At 46.1% G+C, this 18,729-nt stretch overlaps 2 protein-coding genes across 14 annotated transcripts in view; both read left to right on the top strand.

Moving 5' to 3' along the window:
• Nucleotides 1-1,710: 1,710 nt before the first annotated feature.
• On the top strand, nt 1,711-5,774 carry NDUFB8 (NADH:ubiquinone oxidoreductase subunit B8). The gene is made up of 5 exons (XM_068950270.1): nt 1,711-1,875; nt 2,076-2,202; nt 2,604-2,703; nt 4,544-4,699; nt 5,541-5,774. Exons 1-5 carry the CDS (start codon nt 1,779-1,781, stop codon nt 5,631-5,633), a joined length of 573 nt encoding a protein of 190 aa, XP_068806371.1. The 5' UTR covers nt 1,711-1,778; the 3' UTR covers nt 5,634-5,774.
• A 2,869-nt stretch (nt 5,775-8,643) lies between these two features.
• The window catches only part of SEC31B (SEC31 homolog B, COPII coat complex component), a 37,614-nt gene continuing 27,528 nt past the window's right edge, over nt 8,644-18,729 (top strand). For 2 of the 13 annotated variants that reach the window (XM_068950267.1, XM_068950257.1), the window contains exons 1-7: nt 8,661-8,790; nt 10,497-10,723; nt 13,331-13,419; nt 15,017-15,140; nt 15,871-16,066; nt 16,864-16,959; nt 18,117-18,257. In XM_068950267.1, coding sequence (XP_068806368.1) covers nt 13,341-13,419; nt 15,017-15,140; nt 15,871-16,066; nt 16,864-16,959; nt 18,117-18,257 — 636 coding nt within the window. In that variant the 5' untranslated portion in view covers nt 8,661-8,790; nt 10,497-10,723; nt 13,331-13,340. Of the gene's footprint in view, nt 8,791-9,049; nt 9,241-10,496; nt 10,724-10,939; nt 11,063-13,330; nt 13,420-14,519; nt 14,676-15,016; nt 15,141-15,870; nt 16,067-16,863; nt 16,960-18,116; nt 18,258-18,729 lie in introns of those variants that run through there. The other 11 variants (XM_068950266.1, XM_068950258.1, XM_068950269.1 and 8 more) reach the window with 9 other exon arrangements.

Here is an 18,729-nt window from a genome sequence, read left to right as displayed (position 1 = left end):
ATGTGAAAGCGGCAAGAACTACGATTGCTCTTTCCCAAGAATGAGCACTACAGTTACGCATCAGCTCTTGAGAAAAGTTCAGTCTCGGCACTGAGTAGTTTTCATCTTACAGTTGATGGTTCTGTTGTTCTAGCTGGGTATAGCTTTATGGTCAGGAGAATAAGGCAATCAATTTCCTCTGTCCTTCCCAGATTTATTAATGTATTTAGTTGTAGGAAAATAAGGGGTCCCTTTAAATCTACGGAACTACTTACTTACTTGTAGAAGTAAGAAAAACTTATACTATGTATTTGCAAAATGGGGTTCTTAGGAAGCTCAAGCCACATCTCTGAAAGACTTTGAGCCCATATAAGGAGCAACAGACCATGGTCTGGGCCTGGGATGAGGTCTGACCCCAGACTATGGTCTGAGTGAGTAACCAAAGGTCGCAACTTGCAGGATGGCACTGCTGGTCCCCAAAGCCCCATGCGCCATGCCAAGAGGCACCGAATGCTGCTCCATGGCAAAACTCCAGCTGCTTCTGCACTAGAGGGTTGGGCTCTGAGATAATAACTTATTTAATAACTAACTGATATACTAACTTCACTGCATACTTGGTTGTTAACTGTAAAGTAGTCAGCTGGATTAAGACGCTGTCCCTAAAACAAGACAAGGACTTTCCTTGGATTAAGTAAAAGGCTCATATTTCAACCTGTCGCAATGCTCCCCACCTGAGACATGCTGTATTTCAGATAGATCTTTGTGAGTTCATCGCTATCTTCATTAAATTAGTAGGTTTACAATTAATGTTGTTATTAGAATAAATGACTTTAATGACAAATTATCCATGATAGTTTTTGATCTGCAAAGGTTTATAATGTAGATCGTTATAGAGACATTACCCATTATGGCTGATGTGAATAACTGAAGGAAAATGAGTTCAACTACCACAGAGTTTACATAATGAAGTAAACTGCAGAATCCATTAATGTTAATATTGATCTTATCCACAATAATATATCGCTTACATTTGAAAAATAACATCACTAAATTAACATGCCATTTTAGCTGTTCACATTTTCCTGGCTCCACTGAGATAAGACAATTACATTCTGGTATTAACTTTAATAATATTGATACTAATACAAAAAAGGCAATTTGCATAACACAGCCAGCTGCAGAATTGATCTTATTTAGTATTGATCCAACTTTTCCATAAGATGCTGCCCTGTATTTGAAAGATAATATCTGCAATAAATTCTCATCTCCCTGTTTCAGACGGTGACATGCAGAGTGAAATATCACTTCAGCCCCCTTTTCAGGTATTAGTGTTTATGTCAATTGTTATAATAACGATGGCTGATTAAATAACGCTCTGGACGGGAGGCTTTTTTTCCTTCTTGAGCGCAGGCCTTTGATGGGGGCACAGGCCGGAGAGGAGGGTGCTCGGCGCGGCAGGGACCCTCTGCCGAGGCTCGGCCGCCCCGGCCAAGGGGCCCCTGCACCGCTGCGACGAGCAGCGGTCGCGGCTCTGGGCCTCGCCTATGTCCCCCGCAACAGCGCCCCTTGGCCACCAGAGCCTTTCTTCCGCCGCAGAGACGGTTACGAACCGGGGCGCAGCGCGGCCCCGCCGACGGTCCGCCCGCCCCGCATGAGCCGCGGCGGTGCCGGCCCAGCGGCCGGGCCGCGGAGGCGGAGGCTCCAGCCGCCATTGCCCCGTCTCCTGGCAACGCCGCGCCCCGCCCCGAGGTTTCACCTCCGTGCCGGCCACCGTCCGCGGCGCCTGCGCAGTGGCGGCGATGATGGCGGCGGCAGGGGCCCGCCGTGTCCTCTGGCAGCGGGCGGCCGCTCAGCTGCGGGCCGGGGTGGCGGCGGCGCCCCGAGGGGCGCGAGCAGGTCAGCGGGGCCAGGCGGCGGGGCGCCTCGGCCGGCGCCGGCGGCGGTGGAGCGGGCGGGGAGGGTGGGGGGCGCCCCGTCCTTGGGGCGGCTGCGGCGGGGCCCGGGCCTAGGCCGGTGCCCGCCGCCGCGCTGTGAGGCGGGTGGCGCCCTGCCCTGCCCCGCCGGGCGCCCACCCTGCCCCGTCCGTGTCCCGCCAGCCTCGGATCTGCCCAAGGAGCTGATGCCCGGCCCGTACCCCCGCACGCCGGAGGAGCGGGCGGCCGCCGCCAAGAAATACAACATGCGGGTGGAGGACTACGAGCCGTACCCCGACGACGGCTTCGGGTGAGCTGCGGGGGGCCCGGAGCGGGGCGGCAGCGCCCTGCCCCGTGTCGCGGGTGGCGGGCTTGCAGCCGAGCGACCCCGCTGTGAGTGGAGTCGCTGAAAGCACACCTGAATGTTTTTAGAACAGGAGCAAACCGAACGGGTGGGAGGCCGGTGGGGGTAACATACTCTGCGAGAGGCTTCAGGTGCTGTTGTAGTGCAAAGCTGAGAGGGGTAAACTGAAATCCATCTCTGGAATAAAGATTTCAAGACACGTTTAAGTGTTGGGGAATACCGTGAACTGTGCAAAGCAGTGGACAGGAAGAGATCTGTATTTCAGTTAGGCTTATAATGTTTTGCACAAGATGTATAGAAACTAACACAGGTTTCCCGTACGTTTGGTTTTTGTCTGGTTCTCATAGGTATGGTGACTATCCCAAGCTCCCTAATCGATCTCTTCATGAGAGAGACCCCTGGTACCAGTGGGACCAGCAAGACATGAGGCATAACTGGGGAGAGCCGGTAGGAATGCTAGTAGCTGTTTTCAAGCTACTAAACAGTGCTGCTTTTACAAAATACTTAAGTCCATTTCTCCTTGGTGCTTTCTCTGTGTAACTCCTTGTCCAGTTGCATGCCTAAGTGCAGGGATATGTTTCCTATGCAAACGGGGCAGTCGATTGGAGAAAAAAAGTCATTGCCATCAGGGTAAATTCTTGTTTTGAGGGTGCCAAGGAGTGTTAACATAAGTAGCTTTTCAAATTCAACTTTTCCTGTAGGAAGGTGAAAGGCTGGCTCATTTTTTTTTTTGTCTGATCTAAGTATCAGAGCTTACTTCTGAATCACTTAGCTAAAAAGCTAGTTTTAGAGTGTAAGTTTTTGTCCAGTGGGTGCAACCATTGCTACTTTATTACTCTAGGGTTGTTTTGAGGTAGAAGAAATAAAATGGCCCTTTCCAAAGAAAGTCCCTAAGATATCCTTAACAGAAATGGGCAAGTAGATTTCAAAAGTTAACCTAGGTTCTCTAAGTTCCTCAGGCTCTTTCTCAGGAGTAACTTTCTAGTTAGTGCACGATGTTTCTATGAATGACTGAAATCTAACCATGAATACTTAAGTTAGTAATTGACTCGAGCTCCCTTTACTAAAAGTAAAAAGGAACATAAGTATGTGTATATAATATATATCATAATATAAACATACAAGAATATCGTAGCATGTGTACCACAGAGTAGGGTTTGAAGTCCTTATTGTAATGACTGTAGAAGCAATCACATGAAAACCATTGTGATGATTCTGTACTCTTGTGCTGCCTGGCACAGGAAGGCTTATGCAGGTACTCCTACCCTTGAGGTGGGATAAGATATTGGTTAGTAAGAAGTGGGTTTTGCCTATAACTCCTAGTTATGATGGAGCTTTGAAACAGTACTTGGAAACAGCAACCCTCCCATGTTTTCCTTCATATGTCATTGCTTATCAAGGATGGCTTTATAACGTGGAGGGCAAGATTTAGTTGCCTAAGCATACATTTCTAATGCCTCTCGTATGTTGTAGGGTGTCTGAGATTTCCATGTGGGATTGGCAGCCGGGAGCCGGGTGGAATATGCTGGTGCATTTCAGATGTCAGTAGGTGTCTGTTCAGGCAACTGAATTCTGCTCAGAATCTCACTTTCCTGGGCTGATAGCAAATGGCTGTGTATGCAAAGTGGGCAGCTAGGGAACTAGAGACAATATTTAAGCTGGAAATTAATGATCTGTCTGCTTTCTTTAATGTGAAAGGAAACAACGGACAGAACGTAGGACTCTGCTTTGTATTTTGGTATGTGAGGATAGAAGTTTACATGTCCTGCTCAATCAGGAAGGGTGTTAGCCAGCTACCACCCCCGCTCTTCTCCTGTTGCGGAGTAACGGTGGCAGGCACTCTATCTGTTTTGAGGAACCAGCTTCCAAGTGGTGAGAGGTTGTTTTTGTTTAAAGTAACACTGCTACTTAGATTTAGGTGTGTAACTGACTTCCATGAGCCAGAGTACCAATTTCTACCATGCCTTCTCACCACCAGTAGGGGAACAAATGTAAGGTAGAGTGATTAAATAGGCTGCTGGTATTTTAGAACAATAATAATAAAGCATCATTGCCTGGTATGAACAAATGCTGGAATTTGGAGTCCTGGATTTTACTGTGAGCAACAACTTGTTGTGACTGTAGGTAAATCCCTCTGGCTCCTGTGACTTTATCTCTTGTTGTGAGATGCAGATGAAACCACTTCTGGCAGTTTTGTGAATCTGAGCGGTGTAAAGCACTTGTTTTCTGGGGAGAAACAGATTGAGTGTTGTTGAGTAAATGTACAGCCTTTTCCTGTGTTTTTTAGATGCACTGGGACTTTGACATGTATATTCGGAACCGCGTTGATACATCCCCCACTCCAGTTCCCTGGCACACCATGCGTAAACATTTCCTTATCTTTTTGACTACCATGCTGATCATGTTTGGTGTTGGAGAGATGTACCCATCTTACAGGCCTGTGGTGAGTGATGCTCTCAGGCAAAGGGAAGGACAGTAGCCATGTTGCATGTCGCTTCCAGTGCCCAGGAGAGTGTTTTGCTGAAGCTAGGTGAAGAGTGTGAATGTGAAGCCCTCCTTGTAAGCAGGAGTTGGGCCAAGGGGATTTCCTGCAGCCCCCTCCAACCTGAATTGTTCTCTTGGCTGGCTTGGCTCGGCATGGGCTCTGTCTCATAACGAGCAGAAAAACTTCTACCGTTGCTGTCATTCTCATAGACCTAATTTTAAATTACGTGTCTTACGGTTTTCCTTCTTTGGCCTAGACATTCACTTTCTCTGTGTGTCTGACTCGCGATTTTTCCCCTCTGTGTCTAGGCTAATAAACTCTACTTGCATAGAGACACCTTCTGCATCCAGTCTTTTTATAAAGTAGTTTGAACGTTTTCCGTGCTGTTAAAGATGAATGCTTGAAATCCCCTCTCTTCTCCTGCCCAGTGTTTTTAGTTGCATCTTATATGATCTTGGTCATTTGGAATAGTTTTGACTTTGAAAAAGTCTCAACATACATGTGACTCTTGCAATATATTGTCCTCAGCCTGCATGATGAACTGTTGGTTAAGGTCAAGTGCGAGACTGCCTTGATGCTTCTGTTAAAGGACGTGAATTTGTATCCTCTATCCATCTCTGCATTTACAGACTTTTCTCTTGCTCTACTAGTTCTTCTGAAACACTTAGGAAATAAGAACTTAAGTTGTAACTGGCAAGCCTTGATTGTATATGTATGTGGAGGGGCATTCCTCCCTTTTCCTGCAAGTTGCTTGTTTCAATGTAATGAATTTGCACTTTATATCTGTCTGTCTTTGCAGGGACCGAAGCAATATCCCTTCAATGACCTGTATCTGGAGAGAGGAGGAGATCCCAATAAAGAGCCACCAGTGGTGAAGCACTATGAAATCTGAAAATTGTTGGAAGTGCAACGTTCCTTCTGTGTCAGCTCTTCTTGGGATGGCATCTTCTTTAGTGTGCACTGTGGCATATGTTAACATTTGTTCTTCAACTTTTAACCACCAACTGCAGTGAAATATATTGATGATACCTATCGCGCTGGTTGTCTTCTGTTGGTTTGAGAAGGCTACAAAATAGCTAACGAAATTAAAGTTACCTTTGCCATTTTTCTAAACAGGCTAATATCTGTGAAGGGACAGTTCTTTGAGTACAGTCCTAGGACTGCTGCTAGTTTGTATACATTGCGCATAAGTTTTCCTTAGCTAAGCCTGAAATATTTAGGTGGGAAATGTTGCCTGTTACCAGTTGGCTCTGGCCTCTTCTTCCTTCTTTAGATAAGCTCTGAAGTGAGGCTTATGAAACCAGCTGGCAATGCTAGTGAGGCGCAGAGCCTTGCTGTGCATGGCTTGAAGCCGACAATAGAGCTATCTATAACAGTGATAAAACAAGGCTAAGGAGCAAGTCCAACTCTGACCAGACCTGTTTTGCTCTGTCTGAACTTCGTTCCTTGTTCCAAGAGTACAGACCACCAGGGTTGTGGTTATGTCTGACCTACGAAGGGTACCAGTTTTGCTGCAAACACTTGTTCTCGGGCTTCCTGTGGCTTCATCTGTAGTTCAAATTTGAGAAAGTTATCAATATGATTTAGTTAAGCTCCTAGACTTTTCCGCTCTGCCCTTCCCTTCACATAAGTTTTTCCCTCTATTATAGGAAGACAGTACTCTCAGTACTCCCAGTATGTTGAGAGTTCTCTTAATTCCCCTGTTGCGGTGTCCTAGGCCCTGCTACTTAGTTGCAGGAGCGGGCCATCACAGAATGGTAAGGGCTTGGGCTCTTCCTAGTGCTGCTTATAAACTGGGTGCTGTGCTTCCCTTTCAAATTCCTGTCATGACTCACATAGTTTGATGCCTTCTTAAGGGGGCAGGCATTTGGAAAAAAAGTTATTCACAAATTCCCAGTCTATAATGATTTTACATTTGGATTCTAAAGGACAGCTCTCTTGACCCCTATGTGGCAGTTTCTATAAGGATGTATGTTCAAGGCAATTAAATGATACTCAAATATTTATGCTTACAACTAACCTCCTTGGAGGGGCTGAACAGTCACCCTTCCTCCTGGCTTTTGTAAGCTGTAACCTTGTATCCTACTTACAGAGATACTCGTTTTTAAGTTACAGATGATGCTTTTTTCCTGTCCCACAGGTGGATTTTAAAAATATTTTCTGAGGTGTAGATGCCTTACAACTGACTTCTAGTGCATAGTGTTATGCATGGGAAAGTACTCCTCAGGCATACTGGAATAAGAATTGTTACCATTCCACACAAAGCACAGCTGTTACAGGATACTGTTCTGTGACAGCATACTATGTCTTGAAACTGTCTTGAGCTAAACTGAAAAAGATCATGGCAGTAATAGGTGCCAAGTCTTGAACTGTAGCTTGGTCTAGGTACCAAAATTATGTCACAACAATTATATGGGCCCAAACCTGCCTCAGTTCAGCTTATTGTACTGCATTCCAAATAGCTGCCCTGCCCAGAAGGGTGTTTGCTGCTGCCTTTCAAGATGCCATGCCCTGCGCAACTCCAACCAGTACCTTACTCTACTGGATGATGTTTTTCTTCATGGGGAAGGCATACGGGGTAGGGCAGAAAATATGGCTCAGAAATCCTTAAGAATGTGCTTCTGCTTTGAGAGGCAATGACAATTTGAAAGATGTAATTGAAGGAGAAAAGACTGCCTACTGTGTAATGTGGACAAACTTTTTTTTTTTTCAAGAAGGGAAGAGAAGTGAGGGAAGAGTGTCTGGGGCCTATGTTTTTCTATGTTTTTTCTATGTTTTTACTGGTAGCTAAAATGCAGTTAGCAGTAAATATCCCTTGCCTATGCCATGTTCCTTTTCCTCCTGCATGCTGTATCAGAGAGGCTTAAATTCAGCGCTTGAAGGCTGTAGTTGAGGTGAAGATCTTTGGAGGCGAGTGACTTAAGTGGTAACAGGCCCTGGCTTCAGCTGTAGTGTTCTTTGGCCTAAAGGATGAAGGAGGTATCAAACTAGTGGGTGAAGCGAATCCAGGTGTCTTAAAAATGAAAAAGATGCCTAAGATCCTCTTGGCTGGGAAAGCACATGGGATGCAAAGATTGGGCTTGCTCCTAGCAGTACAGATTATATGGAAGCCACCAATTCAAGCTCTAATAGGTGCAGTTCAGTACCTGAAAAAATGAGAACGAAATGGGACAGAAGGAAGCAATAAATGCTGTCCATTTTCTGCTGATTGTAACTGGATATGAATTTCCATCATATATCTCTGCTGCGTGATGGGGAAGGACCCAAGTGGTAGCAGCAAATCTCTGGAAATGTGGGCTCTCCTCCCCGTGTGCTTTCAGCAGCTGTTGATAACCTGTTCCTTGTGGCTGAGGTTTTTTTCAAGCTAAGGGGCTTCACCTGTCTCTTCACAAAATTGGTATTGTTTTTTTTTAAATAGTTCAGGATCAGTGACAAAGGCTTCCTCTGTGATGGTGAAGCCCAAGCAGAGAGCTGAACCCCCTCTGCTCCCTGGTGATACTATATGGCCGTGGAAGTACTGCCCAGAAATCCCAAATACCCCCAAACTGTAGAAGAGACCCAGAACAGCCCCCTGAGCACTGCGTGCTCCTGGGCTGGGGTCCGAGGGGCTGCCGGCCCTCGCCTGTGAAACGCCCTCGGTGTTTCATAGACGCCCTAGCACATACATATTTCATAGAGGCCCTAGAAGGGGTTTAACGGCTACAAAAATCGAAGGGGGAGGGTCTCTCTCTCTGTCTCTCTCTGTCTCTCTCTCTCTCTCGCCGCGGGGGCGGGGGCGGGGGCGGGGGCGCCACGCTAACGGCTCCCGGCCCCCTCCCCCCCCCAACGGCGCGGAGCCCGCCGCGGGGGGGGCGGGGCGGCGGGGCGGGGCGGGGCGGCGCGCGCTCCCTGCTGGGGCCGCCGCTGCCTACGCCGCCAGGGCGGAGTCGCGGGCGGCGCTTCGCGGGCGGTCCCTTTTCGGCTCCTGGCGGCCGCCGTCGCGAGGGGTTCAGCTGCGGGTAGCTGCCGGGGCACGGTTCGGCGGCGCGGCGGGGACGGCCTGGGAGCCGGTAAGGGCCGCGGCCCGCCTCCCCCTTCCCCCGCCGGCGGCGGCCGCTCCCTCGGGGCTCGCGCCGCCCTCGCGCCCCCGGCCCTGGCCTCGGGGGTGCGCGCCCGGGACCCGCCCCCGCGCTGGCCCCGCTGTCTGCGGGCGCCCCGGCGCCGGGGGGTTCCCCCCCCCCCACCGCGTTGCCACCCGGCCGGGCTGGGCCCGTCCCGTCCCCGCCCCCCGGAGCCAGCGGGGCGGCCTCTGGGCAGCGGGGCGGGTGAGGCCGCGGGGGGGCCGGGCGCGTCGTGCGGCCCCGCGGGTGCTGGGTCACTGCTGCCGCCGTGGGCCGGCGCCGGGGCTGTCCCTCTGCTGGGCGCCCGCGTACCGCGCCGCGGCGCTGAGCAATGGCTCCTGAATGCGCCCCCAGCGCAAGGAGCCTCTTCGTATGTCGCAGTAGCTGTCAGGAAGGAAGGTGGTGAGCCCTGCCCTGCCCTGCCCTGCGCCGCCTGGCAAACACCAGCGATGAGCCGAGATTAGCATCTCTGTGCCTTCTGTAACCTGGATTTATAACATGCACTTATGAAAAGAGGCTGACTGGGGTGCTGGAGGACTGAGAAAGGGGAGTGTCAGATCCCTGCCAAGGAGAGGGGTGGTGTGGAGGTTTTAAATTGATGCTGGGATGTGGGGACTGTAGGACAGTTTGTTTCTTAGCCGCTGTGTTATGGCTAGGAGGCCTCTTTCAATTCTTAGGGTCCTGGATGACCTTGGACAAGTCATTTCTGCCCAGCTGCCCAAGTTTCACCCCCAGCAACGGGCAATCAGGCTACCAGCTTCCTTTGTGTGCTGTGTTGGAAGTCCAGCATCCGCAGGAATTACTCAAAGAGATGCTTGGGTGCCCAGCAGCAGGGGGAAGATTGGGGAAGTCGATAGGAAGAGATTTCAGATTGACAGTACTTGGGTGGTGAAAGAGAGAGCAGATTAAATTGGAGAGATGCCAAGGATGATTATCATGGCAGCACTCAGGTTCAATTAGCTAATACAATATTGACTGCTGTCTTTAACGATGTGCTCTGAGCAACAAGTATTTCAGGTTAGCATAGGTGAGGAATTTTTGCCTCTGTCAGCATTGTCTGCAAGATCCACCATGATTTGAGAGTGTGTGCGTTTAGTTTCGATTGCTTATCTCTGTGCTCTCCATTTCCCAGTTGCAAGGAATGCTTTGACCTGCTGGGTTTTGCTTTGCAGTCGGTGCTACCTTCTAAGGACATCATGCAGGAAACGTGATTTCCATGATTAGGGGAGGCTTCGGGGAAATGCTGCTTCTGTTCTGTGACTGCTATTGGGGCTGAGGCTTCTTAATACCTTAGGTCTGTAATCGGATGTCTGTCTGCAGAAGGAGGAGAAGGATTGTCATGTTTAATGTTTAATTAATTAGAGGTCCTGAGAAAAGCATGAGCTTTCTCACAAGTCTTAGATGCTATTTTGGGAGATAACAGCAGGTGGCAATCTCTCCTTAAAAAATTTCTTGTGGAACAGTGCAGTGCTTGTGAATTTTTGTCAGGCAGTCACAAGAGATTGCTAAAGAAGGGTTTTTTCTGCCTCAAGGGCCATGAGTCCGGTTCTGGATCTAGAGGTGTAGAGTGTATGGAAGGATCACCTTTCTCCAAAGACTAAGACTGAAACAGCCTTTTTTTTTTTTTTTTTTTTTTTTTCCCCTTCTAAACTTAGAGCCCACTGATTTGGTGGTGAGGTGCTGCAATGGAGCTGAAGTGATAGAAGATGCTTCGGAGAGGGTGTGATCCTGTGACCTTTTGGCTTCTTATGCATCTTCTGTGGGTCTACTCAAGTCTGGCACTGCTGCTGCTTTGCCTTCAGGACCAGGGACATCTGTACCTTTTCCACTTATGACCCAGTGCTTCTGCAATTTTTCTGTTAATACAGAACCAACCTAAAAGGTGCCTTGTTTGCTTTCCTGTGACTGGCTAGGGTGCCTTGTGCAAGACACTTTACCTTCCCGTTCTGTGCTGACTTAAGTTTGTGAAATAGGAAGACCTGTGTTGACTTTCTATGCAGAACGATTTGCGATCTATTGAAAAGAAGAGTTGGATGGTTGATCGTTACTATCTTGCACACTTTTGTAACTTGACTTTGTATTTACCTGTTAATTGCAAATTATACCAGCCGTACCCCACAAGCACTCCAACGTTGAGGGGAAAAATGTGGAAGTTGGTACTATTGACCTAGCTGATTCCTGATGGTTGCGCTCTTCATTGCTTCCTTGCCAATTAACTGAGGTGAGGAGAGAGGTCTTTTGGCTGTTGCCTCATAGTTTTGATGGGTTAGCAGGGAAGTTTTCCTCTCAAAAGCCAAGAAACAGTGATGTGTGCATGTACAGCAAGTCCCTGTGACTGGTGGATTGTAACTGGAGGAAGAGGAAGCAGGAAAGGGACTGGTATGTAAAATACCAGCTGTCCTGCTCCCCAGCATCAGTTGAGTCAGGTAGTGCTTTGTGCAATAGGCAACAGGTTCCCCCAGCCCCTTCTGGGCACGGTTTTGCTCCCCGCTGCTGACAACAGGAGCAGATCAGGAAAGCGTTCTTGTGCTGTTGCGGGAGACAGATGAACAGGGGCTGGAAGCTTTTGGCAGAGAGAATCTGATGGAGCCCTAGCCCTACTAGACAAAGTGTGTGCTGGAAGGTGGGAAAATAAGGTCTGTTTAGAGGTCTGTTATGGTGATGCTGAGGAGATGACCTTTCTACTCGCTTCCTAGCATGCATGAGGAAACAGTTATATTATTGTACATGTGTTCTGTTCAGATTCCTCTGGGCCTCAGCTAAGTTGGGATAAGGCTAATATGAGAATTGAAATGGGTACTTTGAGCTTTGATTCTGCTGCAGACTAATGCTAACAAGCACTAAAGAAGTTCTAACCAAACAGCATGTCCTGTAATGAATGAATAGTGCATGGAGGGGAGAGAGGGTGTCCTTATCTTCTGACTGGTGTTGAGAAGAAACCCTAAAAAGGGTGTGGAGTTATTAGTCAGTAGGTCCAAGTCCAAGAAGAAATGCCAATCAGATTCCCTTTTTTGTGGGCTTCAGGTACTGGGAGGCCGAAACTTCATATAAGTCACAAGATGGCTGAAGTCTGCTTTGAAGTTGTTTTCCGTATGGTTTGACTGGACAATGGGCTAGCTGCAGCACACTATGTTTATGAACTTGGCTAGGAATAAACATGTATATTCTGGTCTGGGTAGGGCCAAGCTGTCAAAAGCTGATGCTTGTACCCCTGCACCTGAACAGAGGGCCAATGTGATGCAAACTGTGATTTTACTGTTAGCCTGGCTAAGGCATACAGTGTCGAGTAACTAAGGGAGGTTAATCACCGCGAGCTGTCAAGATGCAGAGTGTTTCGCTGTGCTGCCTGCCAACAGTTTTACTTTATTCAGCATGATATGAGCTGAGGGTATGGTTAGCAGCTCTGTTTAGATAGAGTTGAAAGATTGCACTGCAGCCAGACTTGAAAGGTTTAGGAACCGCTCATGAGCGTAACCCTGCTAGCCTGTGAATGACGTATCTGTTTGAATGTCATTGTTATTACATATTATTTATGTTCCTGATATGCCTAGAGGGCCTGGGCGTAGCATGGGATCCAGTGGTGTTGGGTGCTTAATCTTCAGCAAGAATGGGATCTTAACATGGAGTAACAATTTGAGTGTGGTTTTATATTAAGTGTTGCAGCCTCCTGGCTGCCTACTGTTCAAGTTTGACTTTTAATTATCCAGCTACGTTATTGCCTAATTAATCCCTCCCAGTGACATGGGGAAGTTTGTTGCCATTTTATAGGGGCCAGATGATCTATCCAGAGTCCATACGAAGAATTGTCAGAGCTGAGATTGAAACTCAACAGTTTCTTCTGGATCGCTTCCCCTCACCTTCTCCTACCATTTACAAACTGAAGAAGAAAGTCAAATGATTTTTTTTCTTTGGGCTTTTTGAGAGGAGTGAGAACAAAGTACAGTAACTGAATTGGCACTTGACAGTATTGCACTTTGTTTTCTGTTGCCACGTTGCTTTGCTTTGCACTTGGAATTTAGCCTGTGCTGAGATTCTTTCTGCTTCTCCTCTGCCTGGGTATATCCTGACATCAGCTTATGCAGAGAGAGCAACTAGAGCTCTGCAAAGACATTTGTTTAAATGAATTTCTGCAGCTGATTTAAGCCAGCCTGAACTGAAGACTAGAGTATGTTGTTTGATTTAAATTCTCCTCCTTGTACTAAAACTCTCCTATAATTGGGATATAGGAAAAAGAGAGCTGTGTGTGAAAGAAAATCTGGGATCAGACAGCTGGGATTTTTTTTTTTTTTTTGGTATGAATTTTAAAATATCCTAATTCATTCCAGTAAAACTATATTCACTAGCTCAGGAAGCAGCAAATAAGTTTTCTCTCTTGAGAGCCGTTTGTTTTCACAGTGTAATCCTAATCGGGATATTTTGTTCCTGGGATGGTTATTTTCATGTTAACTTTGTCAGGCTTTTCTAACCACTATGTGAAATTTTTTTCTAGAGCCTAGAAAATGAAGCTAAAGGAAATTGAGCGAACAGCTGTTCAGGCATGGAGTCCAGCAAACAACCACCCCATTTATCTAGCAACAGGTAAAGTTCTTCCTTATTTAAGAGAATTGAAGTATGAGTCACAGAGAGAGTTTGTGTGGAGTTGTACCAGCCTTATCTTTCAACAATTCCCACTTTAATAGATGCTGGAAAAATTAGAAGCAACATACTGAAAATATTATAGCTTTGATATTTTTTTTTGTCTGCTGACCTAAGGGGTTTATTTTTATACCAGTCTTTGACTCCTTAAAGGACAGTGATTTTTTTCAAAGAGTGAATACATGACTTTTCAGATCTAGCTTCTAATTAAGACTGTTCACTTCAAATATCTGAACTCTTAACACCTGCTCGTTATAAAAAAATAAATCAAATTAGGGTTACTTATTTGGTATGTCTGTGGAGCAAAGTTCATTCTAATCTGATCCATTTAAGATTGCTTTCACTTTGCTGGATTTCAGACACTACCATGTGGCTTGACAGTCCAAGAATAGAAATCTTTTTCCTAAAGTTGCCTGTTTCTGCTTACCTTCAGCTTTTAATACTTCTGCAAACCCTCAAATTTGCATTTTGTTGATATTATTCATTATTCTTTATCAGTATAAACCTTTTATTTCCTGAAGCTCAAAGTCAGCATGTTCACTAAGTTGGCAGTAGGTGAGTTTAGTGTCTCTGTGGAACTGATGGCCTGAATCGTCTACCCAACATGAGAATGAGCCAGCTCGGTCTCCTGTCTGGGTTGTGCAGGCCTGCCATATTGTTTTTGCTTTTTTATAGGGCTGACTGTCAGGAGAATGTGACTAAAGTTCAACTACTGCCTTAAAAGCAACATAACTACTTTTGGGGTAGATGGTCTATTTTGTGTTTTTCTAATAAGGCCAGAGTTTTCGTTAGACTAAAGGCCTTGGCTTCAGTCCGCTTTAGATTAGAAGCTGCGTAGTTTCATAATTTGTACTGCTTTTTTACGGTCCCTTGGGCACTTCCCCTCCCATAAGCAGTTACGAAGCATCCCTTTGGTAACCGGGTGACTCTTTGCATGGCAATGTCCCGTTAGGCAATCTTAAATCTATTTTAGTTCTGTAAACGAGGGAGAAGTAAGGAAGCCATCACTGTGTGTGACCGCTACCTCTCTGTGTGTTGTCAAGGAATGTTTAGACGCCTAAAGTTGATGAACTTTTGCTGTAGACCAGACTTAGAAAATCTGAGCAAGACTTTCTGATCATGATTGGGGAGCAGCATAAAGAAGTATTTGGGATCATAATTGTACCTGGATTTCATGATGCAACTGCCTTTGTAATTTGGTAAGGACCTACTGTCAGAGGCTGTGGCTGTTTGGAAGAGGGTATATGAATTTTATCTCCCCAAAGAGAAAAGATATTTTTGCATCAGTGACCTTGATGCCTGGAATTTCTTGAAGAAGTTCTGATTTCTTTAAAAGTCTGTCTTGACTTCTGGCTGCTCTGTCTGAGATATTCAGACATATCCTCTCCTGCACGCACAGCACCAAAGGTATGTTGACTGTCAGTCAAGGATTGGTTCATTGGTCAAGGGTTGGTTGCAGTGCTAAAGCCTTGCTCTTTTCGTGTCTCGTGCTCATGAAAAAAGTGCCCATTTTTAAGTGTCCCCCTTCTACTTCTGCTAGGAACATCTGCCCAGCAACTGGATGCATCCTTCAGTACAAATGCCACCTTGGAAATATTTGAGATTGACTTCAGGGATCCCTCCCTGGACATGAAGCAGAAAGGAACCCTTCCTGCCTCAAACAGGTATTAGAGACTTATACTGACATATCAGTTGGTGGAACTGAAAATGGCTTTTCTAGTACAGGAAAGGTGAGAGAGTGAAATCATATTTTCTGGGTATAAAGTGATCTTTTGGAGTTGGCTTACCTTGTCTTTAAGGTGCTGGGTATTCTTGGCTTGAGACAAATCATGCTGAGTGTTTAATGTGTTTGCAAAGATACAGCAATTGGATCACTGGAGAATTCTAAGAGGACTTCTATGGTGGTCATTCTGTATCATGTGAATTAGCTGGGGCTTTTGGTTTGAAGTAAAAAAAAAACAGCAGTAGAATGAAACCTATCTTCCAGCTTTTTAGGAGGAGGTGATTTATTACACTTGTCAGTCACATATGTACCTAATGCAAAATACAATTTCCCTTGATTTGTAACTAGCAGCTTTTACAGTGAAACAACATATTTTTCAGATTTGAAGCCTGGAAAGGAAGGAGTATGGTCCTCTAATCTAACTTTCTGTACAGTGTAGTTTAGAGGATTTCACCCAAAATCCCACATGAAGTCCTAAACTCCTTTTTTTTTTCTTTTTTTAAAAAACTCCTTAAAAAAAAATCTTCCATTGTAGGTTCTAGTTATTTAAGGTACAGACTGATATGTGTATTTGATAGGTTGGACTATGGATGTGATTCTTGGTAATGCAGGGTGTCTTGGCTCCCACTGAATATTGTGGCTTATGCCAGCTTTATTTTCTCCTTCTTCAGGTTTCATAAGCTGATCTGGGGTAACTTTGGAAATGGGTCCCCTGAGTCCTCTGGAGTGATCATTGGTGGAGGGGATAATGGCGTACTGACAATGTATAGTGCACACCAGATCTTGGCTTCAAAGAGTGAGGCTGTAATTGGTCAGACAGAGAAGCATTCAGGCCCTGTTCGAGCTCTTGATTTCAACCCGTTCCAGGTATGCAGCCTTAAGATACTTACAACTGAGTGAAGGTTAGCCACCATGAGTTTTTCCCATGTTTATGCGGATTTATAAACTGAAGGTACAGATTTAACACAGAAGAGGCAAGGTAGTTGTGATACAGGACTGATATGGGACTCAGATTTGAGTTCTATTCTTGGCTTTGTCACTGAATTCCCCAGTGATCTTGATTATGTCATTAATATCCCTGCAAAAAATGTCTTGTAATGCTGTTACATGTTACCCTATTACCCATTTGAAATCAGAACTTGGTTATTTGTTCAATTGGTGTCTAATTTAGTGGGGTTCTGATTGCACTTGAAGAGACTGCCATATAAGTGATTAGTCAACAGAGCCCAAGTTCTCATAGGCAGCAGAAAGACAAATTGAGAGCTGGCTGCAGCCCATTGTGGGACACCTTCATCTTTCCAGAAGGAAAGTCCCTGGTGCCAGGATGCAGTGCAAAAGCTTAGCTGGCCGGAGCGAGTGACTTCCACTCCTGTGGCAAAGTTTCATGATGAATCACACTAGCCACCTGCATATGTAGCTTGCCAGACAAAAAATAAAAAAAAAAAAACAGGTCTCCACCATGGCACAGCTGAAGGCAAGGAGACCAGAAATGGGCTTGGTTTATAATCTGGTGAATATCTTTCTGCTTGCCGATGGTTGTGAAATGCAGCTGTCACCTGACTTTGGCAGCTTTGGGTTTTTTTCGATATTACACTTCTTTTTAAGAAGTCCGCCCTCTTTCCTTTTGAGCAGGAAACTCAGCTGAGCTTTTACTTTCCGTACAGAGTAACCTCTTGGCCTCTGGATCCAATGATTCTGAAATTTTCATCTGGGACTTGAATAACTTCAGTGTGCCTATGACACCAGGGGCTAAATCGCAGGTAAAGGAATTTTCCTCTGGGCAAGACCCCCGCAGTTTTATATCTCAGTAAGCAAGATGAAATGATCTGAAGGTATAGAGTGCTCCTGCTGTATTCGCTCTCTGAAGGGGAAATCACTTTGACCCCTCTCAGGAGGAAGATGAACCAGAATTGACTAATCAGCCTCATCCTGTGGAGGTGGAAAGAGTGGTATAAAGGGAAGGGAGGTAGGCAGGCAAGCTCTGGAAGGATGCATATTGCATGGATGGGTAAGCGCTTTGCGGATTTGAATCCAGTAACTGACCAGTTTGTCTTGTGATTCAGCTGGGGCCTGTGTGATGGATTAAGAAGGCTTATTGGACCTTCTCTGAGGTATGAATCTGCTTCAGCTGAAGCTTTTCATATCTCATGATAGTAATATCCCCAACACAGTCAGTGAGCCACAGCCATTTAATGCATCTTGGCTATTATTTCCAGAAAATGTTCCCTGAGCTTGGAGGGGAAGCTTCTGATCTTCTGATCCTGATTATGTTATCAGGGCAATCAATTCCTGAAAGTGGAAAGATCATACTTGGCCTGCTTTTAAGCAAGCTTACTCTTTCCTGCAGTAAGTCTCTCATTTGTCTCCTTGTGCATCTCCTTCATTGCTGTAGATACAATAACAGGAATTAGCCTTGAATGCTTCATTTTCCATCTCACTGCACTGACCTTGAAACGTTGCACAAGGTCATCTTTCCATTTGAGTTCTCTTGGGAGAGTCAGGGTAGAAACATCTATGTTCCCTCTGGTATGCAGCCTGATGTCAGTATATTGCAGGCTGTTAATTGTTTAGTTCTATGTGCATCTGTTGCTTTACTGTGGAATTAACAGTTTAAGACGCATTTGGCTAAAGCAGACTTGGATGTAGAATCTAATACCTGTTCCCAAGATGCAAAGGAGCTTTTCCAGGTAACATTCCCCTAGACGATTAGACTGTCCACTGCACTTTCTGTGTAAAGGATTTCCCATGCTCCCTAGTGTTTCCTGTCAGTGCTACTGATATTTCCAGTAGATTGATCAGAGGTTGAAGAGAGGAATCTGTAGGTCCTCAAATCTCTCAAGCTGGTGACAGAATCCTGCAATTTGATGTCCCCTTAGCATGGGGGGTAATGGATCTGTGGCCTTCCCTATCTTGGCAGCCTCACGAAGACATCAGTGTGGTGTCCTGGAATCGGCAGGTGCAACATATCCTGTCCTCTGCTCACCCCAGTGGCAAGGCTGTGGTTTGGGACCTCAGGAAGAATGAGCCTATCATCAAAGTCAGTGACCACAGCAACAGAGTGAGTGGAGGAAAGACTGTGATTCCAACGGGCCTACAACATGCCACCTTAGTAATTGCAAAGCAGTGGCACAGGCTCTAGGGATGAAATGTTTTTATAGTGGGAGCTGTTGGGGTTGGACCTCTTGGAACTGGAAGGCTCTTATAAGAAGGCTGTAGGTGGGGGGTGGGAGTGGATCTGTCCAGAGCATCCTTAAGTTTTAGCAATTCTGTGCTGCTGTAGCAGTATTTGGAATCCCTGTTTGCAATGGAAGGTGAAAAGTCAAGGAGCAAGTAGACAGCAGAAACAGGATATTAGCATGCTTTTTGGAGTTCTCGTCCTGGGTCAGAGCATGAGCTAGCCAAGCGTATACATAATTGACACTGTTGCCATGCTGTAGCTGTCACTCCAAGCTGGCATTTGGCTCATTTTAAAGCATGGAAGACCAGAAATAAATGCAGCAAGTTGTTAGTTTGTGACATATTACAAGTTG

The sequence above is a fragment of the Struthio camelus genome, chromosome 7 (genome assembly GCF_040807025.1).
Source record: "Struthio camelus isolate bStrCam1 chromosome 7, bStrCam1.hap1, whole genome shotgun sequence".
NCBI classification, from domain to species: domain Eukaryota; kingdom Metazoa; phylum Chordata; class Aves; order Struthioniformes; family Struthionidae; genus Struthio; species Struthio camelus.
Note: the sequence above shows the minus strand (reverse complement) of the source record. Positions and strands in the feature narration are given on the sequence as shown.